Source organism: Anarrhichthys ocellatus, unplaced genomic scaffold (assembly GCF_004355925.1).
Source record: "Anarrhichthys ocellatus isolate YVR2014 unplaced genomic scaffold, GSC_Weel_1.0 scaffold74, whole genome shotgun sequence".
Classification (NCBI taxonomy): domain Eukaryota; kingdom Metazoa; phylum Chordata; class Actinopteri; order Perciformes; family Anarhichadidae; genus Anarrhichthys; species Anarrhichthys ocellatus.
The window spans coordinates 534,580-547,205 of NW_022280104.1; the positions used below are offsets into that span (position 1 = coordinate 534,580).

The following is a 12,626-nucleotide window of genomic DNA, read 5'->3' on the forward strand; positions in this document are numbered from 1 at the left end:
CTCCCCCTTCTTCTGCTGTCATTTTTCCAGTAGTCAAGTGAAGCTGTCTAGCAGAATGCTGTAGGGCATCGTGTAGCATCAAATACACAGTATTAGTGATAACGACACCCGTTTATCCACTGTGTGTGTGCGAGCATGCATAGAATGGGAAACAGCATTGTGTTGTCTCTCAGGTGGTGTGGTCTGGAAAGCAGATATTTGTATTATTCTACAAAAATGATTTTTCCAAACTGAAACTACACCCATATTTATGTTTTGCTACACAAAGCAAAAGGTCAGGTATTGCTGGGTTGTAAAATCTAAACATGCCCCAAAATGCATGGGTTCTGCACACTGACACATTGATGCACACAAGGGATCCCAGCATCAAAAAAGGGAAACAAACTAAGTATTTTTTGCACTATTCACAAGCTCAGATATGTACTGATCTGTGCTTTCTTCCCACACATTCTTCACCCCCTTGTTTGCTCAGGTGGGTTCAACATAGCAATTTAACTCAGGAAGATCTGAAATCCTAATTCTTTGGATGTCTCATTACAGTGCTCCCCAATAAGCTGCCTTCCCTCTCTTTCTTGCTATGCATGGTTAGGGTAATGCATTCATTTCCTGTAGGGGGATTTGGGAGTAATTATGCACAAAGACATCCTCACACTAATTAAGACGTAAAGACAGGGAGTTCAAGTAATCTGGGCATTGCACCAAGGCTTGGAAACACAGTCCTTAAGGCACTTCACTGTGTGTACTGTATAGGTGTGCTTGTGTCTGTGTGTAAATGTAGTTGGAGGAGTGCCTGCATGTGCTCCTCCTTTATTCCTGGGGAACTTCTTCATTTTTATTTCTCTAATTCTAACCTTTTAATTACAGTAATTCATTTCTTTAGCAGCCGTGTGTCTACAGACCTATCTGTGAAAGGATGTGCATTTGTCAGTGATTCACATAGAAACCCTCCCAAACATGTTAGAATCTCCAACTGTATGATGGAGTGACTGAGTGATTAGCAGAGACGTGATTGCGTGCAACAACCTAAATGTGTCAACGAGCGCGCACCATTAATTGAAGTTACTAGTCATTAACCGAGGCGCAGCAGCGAGGAAGCCTCTGCTACCATAGGAACAGAATTAAGCCGCTGTGTCTCTCTCAGTCTCTCTCCCTGACGCAGCTTTAATTTGCCCAGCTCTTCTGGTTCCAGGAAATACAATGACTAGCCTTCGCCTTTGTTGTCTAACAGGGATTTTGACTGCCGAGACAAGGCTAGGGAGCAGGCGCGCACAGCCCAGACATGCTTTTGCAGCAGTTGTTTTCTTTTCTTTGTTCTCGATTTATTCTTTGTAATCTCTTCTTTCCTCTCCTTTCCCTGTGCCTGCTTCTCCCCCCCTGTCCTCTCTCTGTCAAATGCACACAGTTCTCTTATTTTTCTATTTTCTCTTTCTCCTATCCCTTATTCTGTCCTCCCTTCTATGTCTCTCTGTCTTCTCCCAAGTCTTACGCAGTCTTATCAAGCGGCTTGCCAAATAATTAGACGGGACATTTGTTTGAATACACATTTACAGAAGGGTATTATCCTCTCTCACAGACATCATTTTAATCAGACATGACAACAGAATGTTTTTCAGGAGTTGGCAGTTAGACACAAAGAGGAAAGCAGATAGGAAGAGAGAACTATAGAGAGGAGGACAACAGACTTTGGAACTAATTTAACTATTGTGATATTTGCTGGAATTCCTCAGTGCATGCCTGATATACCATATCTGTGCTGCCTCTATCTTCCACCCGCCCACAGCTGACAATTTCAATGGAGCATAACTGAATTTTACAGGTACAAAATAGTCAGCAGATGTTTCAAAGAAAACAACTTCTTACACTTGTGGTTAGATATAAATCTGGATGACTGATTTCTTTATTTTTTTTCGAAGAGAAGCCAACTTTATTTTCCAGAAACATATCTATTGTTAAGGAGCTTGCAACTACAAAAATAAATTCTGGAGGAGACAGTGTCATCGGATGTCATGGCTGTCCACATGATGTGGGGTGTCTGAAATCTGTTGCCAGCCATGATGGCCATTAACACTGAAATGCACGTGTGTTAAGATTGACTCCCTCACTTCTCGAATGACTGAAATGTTCCCTATAAAATACTTTTTCACAGGGATAATCATTGATTTTTACTTCATATGAACCTTTTTCAGGACAGGTGCGTAATTAAATCACATGAGTATAAAAATTAAATTCATGTTTTACAGGCAAGTTAAAAAAAATAATTCACTGTTAATAGAAAATTACCAATAGACGAGCAGAACCAGTGGAACTGTGAACTGCTGATGAATAAATGTTTAAGAGGTGATTAAGGTTTACGGTTCATCTGAAGCACTTTCATGGTTATTGTGTGGTCCCAATATGAATCTATATTTCCTTATTCATTAAACCTGCTGTGAAATAATCAACCAGGTCTTTCACCTGCCAGACATGGCAACGATGTGTTCTTCCGACAATTAAAGAGAGGACTCTGTCCTGCATCTGGATAAAAGCAATTTCATGTTGTATGTTATGGTATCGTATGTCAGACAAACAATACGTCAGCATATAGGCTTCACCTTGAGCTCGGCGCAAAGCCTGTGGAGGCCTGCGGAGTTACGAAAACCACATACAGTCCCTGGCTAAAAGCAAGGAAACCTTGAAGTTTGTGTCAATGTTGTTTTTGTGTGTGAGTCAGTGCAAGAAAAGACAAAGGACAATCTGCAAAGTGAGTGTAGATTTGCTGTGTTTATTGTACACCTCCACTCACAGGCAATATGCATGACTAGAGGTGTAATATGTGTGTGTATCAAAGTACAAATGTGATCAGTAGTTACATGTTAGTATTTACTGTAATATCAGTACGATGTATTCCACTACACTTGTGGAAGTCAGCTTTTTATCTGCAGTTTCATGTCAAACCAGCAGGGAGCAACCTTTTATTAGAGATTTTAGACTGTTCCGCTGAGCTCTGCGAGTTGCTCTAAGGAGGTTATTCAGCGGCTGATTCAGCAGGGTAAGACTCAGATGCAGGGCTTAAGTTTTTTTTTTCCTGCTCTGATATGGGTTTGGCTCTCACATGCTGCAATTGTTGGAAACTGTGTGTCATTTCTATTTTATTATTTGGCTTAATGCAATTTTTGCTCCATCATTTACATTGAAATATGAGAAAAAAATCTGTGGTGTTAAATACTGTTACAAAGAAATGATCTGAGCATAATTGCATGAAAGTCCTATGGTTTCTATGATGGTTGACTTTTTAGCTTTTGTTTCATAGATCCTGAGGCAGCCAATATTACAGTGGAAAGTGCTGGAAAATGGAGGAAACGACTCCACTGGGGAGAGATAACATAAGACCAAAAAATATAGAGCTGGTTTAAAAACTTACTGTAGGTTGCATAACATACTGTTGATGATGTGGCATCCATGATGTACTCTGGACCTGTGGAGATGAAAGTACGAAGGTAGAGGCAAAGAGAGATGAGAAGATGCAGCAAAGGTAGCGGTGCCAACAATTAAATCAGACACAACGAAGGAAATATAAATAAATAAGAGAAAATAAAGTACTTAAAGAAGGAGGGGATGGGGATGAGTAGGAGGATGCAAAAGGGAGGTCAGGGAGAGATGAAGAGAGGAAGGGGGAAGATCAAAAAAAGATTGTTATAAGTGGTTAAAGAATTGAAAAAGAGAGAACATAAAGAAGGACAATTGGAAGACGGCACGACAGGAAGGGAGCCAAAATGAGAAACCCAAAGAGAAGAGGAGAGAAAATTAATCATTAGCTCAAGTCTCTACAAGCCTATTTCAGAGGCTCAGTCCCTGCGGCAGTGTGTCCTAAAGAATAGTACAGCCGTAACTGAGGGTCCACTATACAGTATGTTATGCTGTAATTATAAGAGGATATGAAGACCACAGAGAGCAATAGAGTCTAATAATTACTGCTTCCCAGCGGAGGTTTCATCATCAAAGCCTGTCTTGGTCACAAATCACCACTTTCATCTCCTGCTGCCCAACCCTTACAAGTCAAACAAGTCCCCAAAGGCCCCTTTGTCACATGTAAAATAATACATGCATGCATATAGTAATTATATAAGTGCATGTGTATGTTTGCATGTGTTTGCTTACCTGTGCCTGTCTATGGGGAGTTAACGTAATGCAAGGTAGGTTAATTCCTTTTTGTGTTTTCCTTTTAAAAGGCAGAATGTGACTGTGTCTCTGTGTGTAATTCTTCTCTGCCGAAGGTGTGTCTTTTGTCTTTCTCGTTTACAGCAGTGTTTCCTGCTCGAGAAAATCTGTGGGGGGGAAGGACTGGGTTTGTTTTAAAGTCTATGTGTTTGACACACTGAGGATCAAGTACTGAGTCAATCTCTCGAAGAACTGCCGCTACATCGGCAACCATGCTTTGACATGAATTGGTATGGTTTGTGCGTGTGGAACAGAGAGGATGTGACACATGGGAACAGAAAGAGACAAAAGAAGGATTTGTGCCGAAGAATGAAAGATCGATGGGAGGAGTGCTGCAGCATAAGCCTATGTTTTATCATTTTTAAGCTAAGAACTGTCTTGAATGGGGAGAGCTGATTTTATTTATGTGTTAGTCTGTCCTGAGAAAAGACAAGCTTCACTTGCTTGACCTGTATGTCCAGGGACTACACACAGGGCAACAGTCAAACAAGTTATTAATACAAGCTTTTTTTTTACATTTATTTTAAAACCAGAGACCAAGCTGCGCATGGGATCAACTGAAATTAATAATTACATATTCCAAAACCACTGGTCCCAATTAAATTAGTGAGCGTAATATGAGGCGGCACTTATATTTTAGCTAAAGAGTTATTAATCTAAACACACTACTTCAAGATCTCCTTATGTTGCTTATCTGGAGTCCTTCCCGTATTTTTAAAGTGTGGGCTAACCCACCAAAACTTCAGAGAGGGTCCACACACCTGATATGTAGAGACGGGGGAAGCAGCGATGAAGGGTGTGATTGACGTCTGTGCAATCATCCGATTGGTGGAGATGCTGTATGGCGACGTGTAAAACCTACGAAGCAAACAAGAAAAAGGTTACGTTTTCATATTGCCGAACTTCCAAGCGGGGTAATGCTGAACCCAGAGCATGTTAACAGACGGTACAAAAATGCGATGTCAATCAAGAGGCTTCCTTGCACATACAGCTCTTTTTAGCTCTTCAGATGTAGCCACATGCAAAGGTGAAAATGAGCCTTTCGTACCTCTTTGTTTTCAACCACCCATTGCACTTCAAGACACCGCTGACAAAATGGATCAGACATCATCAAGGCTGTCATGGAAACAATACATTTTGCAGCTTTACTCTGTGACACACCATCAAAGATGTCTTCGAATGAGACTTGACACTTACCGGAGCACACATCATGTTACAAAGGAGTCTGCTCCACGACTATGCATGATAATGAATTATCGCCTTAATGTGTGAGTGGGTGAAATATCTCAATATTGCCCTTTATGTTCCAACCTACACATATTCCACTTAGTAGAGAAAGCTGCATCTGTAACATTTGCATTTATACTCTGTTTACGTCTCTCCCTTTGTTTGCCCTACTCTTTTTTTCCCCCTTTCACCCCCTCAACCACGCAGCGGTAGAATGCTGTGGCTCGCAGTGCTTTATTTGTCATTGTGTACCTGGAGAGGACATGTTTCATCCGCCAGGCCATGTTGCTGTGCCCCATCGATCCCAAAGTGTCCGTTGACTGAATAATGGAGAAAGGGAGGGGAGAAAGAGAGAGGCAGAGACAGAGAGGCCTCCCTTATCCATCTCTAACACAGCCACGATTGCATAAAAAGCTGATTTACCACAGATCAAGCATTGCTTAATTGGGGGAGAAGAGTTTTGAAAAATAAACACACTGTTGGTTTACTTTCAAAGGTATTTCAAACTACTACTGCCAAATATGACATTAATTAACAATTGCTGTGTTTCATTCATAAAGATCTGTATCACACATAACCAAATAACCAAATATCCAATCTATTCCTAGAACAACCAGGCTCGGTAACCAGCCGGATTTGGGGAAATATAGATGAATTGGTGCGACTCCACTTTGACAACAGCACACATCTCATTTCAAAGGGGAAATAGGTTGCAGAGGTGGTCACCAGCTCTGTTATTGCTGTTTCACGTAATATTTGTTTGGTCAGTGAGAGCACAAGCAGTGTTGACCTCAGCTGCGAGATGCAAACCCTCAGGTATGTTTTAACTACTGCTGTCCTGGCCTTGTGGATGCAGTTGGTTTCCAACTGTCTGCGATAAGCTCCAGAGCGTGACTGTGCTTTACACCGACATCCAGCCTCCCTGTTGGATTATTATGTTCTACTTGGTGCTTTGAAACCTACGAAATAGTACATAAAGTGTATAGTGTCAATGGTTACTCCACAACACGTCACTGATCCTTAGCTCCAGAAAGACTCATCTCAGCATTATATATATATTTTATCTTGCCAAGGCTCAGCTCCATTAAAATATACTAACACTAATAATAATCATCAGAATAATAACCATAACGATAATCAGAATATTAATATTAATAATAATACATTTGATTTTTGTATTCAACAGCGCCCTTTCATGGCAATGAAGGTCATCTCACAACACACAAGATCAACAAAACATAAGCAACAGAGCATACAACAGCTCGGCAATGAGTTAAAGTGAGTTAGAGATGCAGTTGCTGCAGTTAAAGTGAAGTTTAAACTTTAAAAAGATGGGTTTTAAGAGCAAATTTGAATTCTGCAATGGAGTCCAGAATGCAGATGTGAGGGGGAAGTGAGTCCAAAGTTTTGGTGCAGCATAGCTTCATATTTAAAAAATACAAAAAACTTAAACTTTATTATAATCGTCATGAACATTAATGTATGAAATTTAACTTTTGCATTTTACCCCCTGGCATATTGGGAGCAGTGGTCTGTTGAGAAGCGCCCAGGGAGCATTTAGGGGTTCTGTGGTCAGGGACACATCGGCACACGTCCAGGATTGAACCGCCAACCTTGTTGTTGCCACCCCATGAGCCACGAATACCCCAACCATAGGCTGTATGTCTGCATTTAATGACATGTTTTGACCCATACGCTTGAGATTGAAAAGTTTGAACAGATATATAATGGATGGATCTACGCTGGAGAAAGAACTGGAATATTTTTGTCCAAGTGGTGATCAGTGATAAGAAACAAAACAACACTTTGCTGATCATGTGGTGTGGCTCCATCTTTCTGACTGTACAATTAATGTATGACTTGCATTAGAGATACTGTATTACTGTCACTGATGAATACAAATGAAACACCGCAGCCAGGTTATTCAATATGCTTCTCTGATTGTGTTTATTGTATTTTTCATTAGAGTGATGTGCATTGAGAGAGAGAAATAGTAGGTAGAGGACAGATCCAAGGTTATTGATGGAGGCTATTAGCCCTGAGCAGTACGTTGTCAATGGGGACTCCAGCACGGCTGTTTAAACAATACAATAAAACATGTAATTGCGAACAGCGAATTACTACGGGATTGAATTTAAAACCCCGCTGTGTATCCCTGCACTGTCAAGAGTTGGCCCTGGAAAATTAGCGAATGATTTAGTGCCGACCTCAGTGACTTTACAGCCGAGAAATGTGGAGGAGCATGCTAAAATATATATATATGTGTGTATGTGTGTGGGCAGGAGAAACAGAAGATAGAGAAGACAGATAGTAAGGCAGAGTGAGAGAGGTAAGAACAGAGGCAAGGAAAAGGAGAGAGAGGAGGAAGAAACAATAGGACAGCAAACAGACCATGCAGAGAGGAGGCAGGAGATTAAGAAAAAGCGAGCCAGAGAAAGTCTCCCTGATAAAAGAAAGGGCAGGCTATAAGCCAAAGCAGTCTGGTTGGTTAGGACACATGTTTCCAATAACATCAGATTGGCATCAGATCCTAGAAACTAGCCGTCCTCAAGCTTGGAAAGACTCGCAAACCTGTAATTGATTCGTAGTTCCTACCCTTCCCCTCTCCTTGGGCTTTTATTTTTGCCTCTGCCCTCCTCTTGACCCCGCCCGGCCCTCCCTTTTTATTCAACCCCCTTCCCTCCCTGCTTTTTTCGCCTCTCTAATTAGCTGCATTAGCATTTCACAGTCATTTAGCTCTTTGCCGGAAGGAGCTCCGATGACCTCGGAAGAGAGGTCAAGGGGGGCTTAAACACTGCAAGTGCACAGATGCTCACGTGTGAGCATGCATTTACACAGTCACGAGCATGCGCACATAAACAAAAGACACCAGAGATGAGTTAAAGTAAAGCATCCGCTTGGAAATAGAGAATAGGAATAAGAAGAAGAAAGGGACTTAGACAACAATACGTAGAAGAATGGGAAGAGAGTGGAGTCGAAAACTATTGCAATACATTTTTGATGAGGTCAAACAAGCAAAAGATTGACTGGTCTAAAGGTTGTATGAAGAAGGTAAAGGGAATTAAAATGTGGAGAGCAGGAGGAGGAGAAGAGAAACGTAGAGCTGGAGGGAAGCGTCTCCTGGGATCTCATCACCAGCAGCATTCCTAGCAGACAGGACCGATCTCCAATTTCCCCTGAAACAGGCAGACACTCTCTGCATTCAGCCCGAGAGAACTGCAGATCGCCTCAGCTGACGAAAGTCTTACAACGGCACTGCAACACCGCCCAACTTCCCCGTCTGCAATCAAAACCTACAAGTCTGACAGCTTGTATGCATAGGTGCATAAATAAATACCCCATCTGCACCAAACAGATGTGAGAACAAGGGCAAGAGCGCACAGCAGGGTAAGACAAAGAGCGTGTGTGTGTGTGGGTTAATGATCCGCGTGTCCTGTACCTGTTTGGATATGTGTGCAGGTTTGTGGACTACTCATTTGCATGCAAGTGCTCTTGTGCATATTAGTGGCTGATGTGTGTTCATCTTTGCAGCTTTGCTGGTGTGGCAAGGTGGACGGTTTGTGAAGGGCTCATAAACAGGTGCTTTACAAATATTTTGCACGGAACGTGCGTCAAAAGCAAAGTTTGCAGACATCTAAAGTTGTAGACAACGTTTGTAAATCTGAGAAGAAACTCATCCACCTACCCATTCTGCATTGCGGAGGGATCATACGTCAATGCCATACCACTCTGGAGAAAGAGATAAAGAGAGAAATATATACACAACGAAAGGTTAAAATACTTCATATTCCTTTTAAATCATTTGTGTTTTTCTGTTATTACGATACTGCGGTGTAAATGATTATTTGATGGTGTAAACTGACAGCAATATTGCCTCTGACGAATGGTCAAGCCAATGAAGGTAATGAATTGAGAGGGAGGGAGGCAGCAGAGAGGGAAAGTAGAATGATTCGTGATGTAAAATAAAACAATTAACTCAAAAGCTTTGACTTATATTCACCAATATAAACAAGTGAGTGGGATACGAAGACCTGCTAAATAAAGAACAATTGAAGATGTCCACAGTAGTACAAAACTCTCAAATGAGCCAGTTAAAACCACACATGTACAATAAAATCATTCTGCATGAATTGGTATGAGCTTGTGGACCACTTAAAACTGTAATTATCATGTTCAAAAATATCCACAGCTACAGTAAAATAACCAAAAAAGGGACATTAAGGGAGGATGTACAGCCCCGCTGTGTGTGTCCTGGTCCAACACACTCAGAATACATGGAATGATAAGAAATGTCTTGAATGGACTCACTTTCTACAAATGCCACGAACACCTCTTTCCAAACCAAATGTGGGAAAGAATACTGTTCACTTCACTTGCATTTAACAACTTGAAGGGGTATTCAGAGGTGGAATATATATGCACACAAAGTCAACACAAAAAGTTTGAAGTTATTTCCTATTTTCCAATTTTATGGCTTTGTGAATGCACAAAGGAGCAGAAGTGAGACAATCTGGAGGAGAAAGAGAGTAACCTGCTTAGATTTGAAATCAGTCTTTCTGAGCAGTCACACACACATTTGGTGCATGTTGTCACAGCAAACATCTGTACTGTCAGTCAAGTAACTGAACTAATCAGTCAAAACGAGCCCAAACTTTATTTCACTGACAACCGGCAACTCGCTCAAAAAAACTCTCACAGTTTGGGAGACAATTGTAAATAAGGAGCTGTTTTTAACATTCTGAACATGAATATAGCAGCAAACAACTATTTGCCATGTAAAGATATAGTGGAGTAATGTCTATTCTATTGTCTGTGTGTGTTTTTTATCCAAGCCCCTCATTGCTTCGTTGATATATCCGGGATGGGGGTGCATGCTTTTAGTGCATGTTAGTGCATGTTAGCGTGCCCCGCTAGTTAGCTCACGCCTGCCGCTCTGCACTGCTCTCATGTGATGAATACAGCTGATAACGCCGCCCTGACCAACATCGTCGTCACAGAAGCATAGCACACACCCTCCGGCTGCCCCACAGGTAAACACTGTTAGCTCTGTCAGAACCTTTACCGTAGTTTGCACCGTTGGCATTGTTTGCACTGTTAGTGCTGTTAGCACTGTTTGCTATGAGCCGCCGACTCGCCGTCAACATTTTGAGAGCCGTTGAGTGGCAATCAAAATGCTCCCATCTCGGATCTTGCAATGTTAATGTTGTGATCCAGTTTTCATCTCGTTTTTTGCTTTTCATGACCATTTTAAAATATCGATCGACGACACACTGTTTCACCTCAACTAAAGGAAGTGCTGGCCATGGAGCAACAAGCAGACGCCATTCTGTTCCTTTCCTATAGCAATAGCCACCAGTCCCAGGGCTCACGTATTTCTACTCTAAATATGAATGAAAAGGATAAGGTTCTTCTGCAGTATATCAGTATAGGAAGAAACTCAAAGCTACAAGAGTGTATTTTACTCGCTAAGTATTCTCTGTCCCTCCTCAACTCCATCAAATATCGCCAATTGTTTATCATTAAGTGACAGTTCAGTGACTCTCAGAATGTTTTTTTATCTGTTTCACTACCCTACCATGTGCAAATAAATGAGACTGTGAACTTTGAAACAGATCTTCATCCACTGAGCTGCCTCTTGGCAATGCCGGAACAAACAGAAAGCATCAATAGTTGTTTTAATACTCTAATCTTTTACTGTATCACTGCCCTCACCAGACCCTTCATCTGCAGCCCCAAGACAAGTCATTGGGACTTGTTCTTTATTCCACACAAGTCTCTTCTCTCCAAATTGGCACATGAGTTAAAAGTTTGCCCTGATGCTGAACTCTGCTGCCATGTTAGTTTTTTCTCTAAAAAATGTTTCCAGCAATGTTTGGGGGAATAAATCTGCACACAAGCAATAAAAATGAGTGCCAGAGATTGATGACATCAAATAGCAAAAATGAATCATTCCAAAGCCCAGGATTCCTTTTTATACCAACTCTTAAACAAACATCTGATTTAAAGTAGGTAAAATCTACATTACACATACACAAAAATCCTGGTGTTCACCTTCAGATCAATTTGTATTCAACACTGGGTCCCTTGAATTGTCTTTTTGAACAGGAGACTTCAGAGTAAGAGGAGATCAGTTCTATGAAGCATCTTGATGCGCCATGTCCTCCAAGTTTCCTTCATCTAACAGCAAAGACTGGAAAGACATTTCTCACTGCTGCATTGTGCCAGCATTAGTGCATGAAAGTGTATGTTTAGAGATGTACCACTCATCTAACTCTCTGTGTGTGCAGTCACGATGTATCCTCCAGGATGGATTATTGAATGAACCTACCAGGAACAGGCCCAGGGGCCCAAAGAGTCAGGGGGCCCCTGGAACCCGAGCATCTGTTTGAAGTTATTGTAATATCTCTTGTTGGAAAGTCAATCAAACGACTACAAAGAGATGAAAAACAACTACAAAGAGATGTAAAACCTCTACAAAGACATCTAGAGACAACTATAAAGAGACACAACATTACTATGGAGACACAAAGACTTCAAAGAGACACAAAACCTCCTCAAACAAAACTACACAGAACAACTACAAAGAGACATAAAATGACTACAGAGAGACTTTTGTTGGAAAGTCAATGAAATGACTACTTAGAGATGCAAAACAATGACTAAGAGACATAAAATTTCTAAAAGAGACACAAAACGACAACCAAGAGACACAAATACTCCACAAAGACTACTACAATGAAAGAAATAACAGCTATAAAGAGACAGAAGATTACAACAGAGATTTTTGTTGGAAAGTCAATCAAACAACTACAAATAGTTACCACAAAGCACAAAGATGATTACAGAGAGACACAAAATGCTTGTATGTGTATCCTGTGTGTGTTTCTCTGCAGAAATATTATGTGTGCGTGATTGTACGTGTAGCATGTGCTCATGTCACAGTCCCAAGGTCAGACTCATTTAGGAGTGAGCGGTTCTGGGAGATTAGGGTCAGCTGACTGAGTGTGAGGACGCAGTGAGGCCCCTCAAAGCCCCTCCACGGCCAGATGCCTCTATTAGTCGGCCTGGACTCGGAGACCTGGCACAGACAAATCTATAAACCCCTGAAGAGATGCTTTTCCTCAGCAAGGCCAAGTGGGGCTTGTCAGGACTTGGGAACTGACAAATGAATCCCACTGAAAATCCCACTGAGCATTTATTTT

At 41.3% G+C, this 12,626-nt stretch overlaps 1 protein-coding gene across 4 annotated transcripts in view; it reads right to left on the minus strand.

Moving 5' to 3' along the window:
• LOC116397864 (RNA-binding motif, single-stranded-interacting protein 3-like) overlaps nucleotides 1–12,626 on the minus strand; it is a 152,968-nt gene that overhangs the window by 6,151 nt on the left and 134,191 nt on the right. For all 4 annotated transcript variants that reach the window (XM_031873738.1, XM_031873739.1, XM_031873740.1 and 1 more), the window contains 3 exons: nucleotides 9,110–9,153; nucleotides 4,959–5,055; nucleotides 3,401–3,454 (listed from right to left, as the gene is read on the minus strand). In XM_031873738.1, coding sequence (XP_031729598.1) covers nucleotides 3,401–3,454; nucleotides 4,959–5,055; nucleotides 9,110–9,153 — 195 coding nt within the window. The remainder of the gene's footprint in view (nucleotides 1–3,400; nucleotides 3,455–4,958; nucleotides 5,056–9,109; nucleotides 9,154–12,626) is intronic.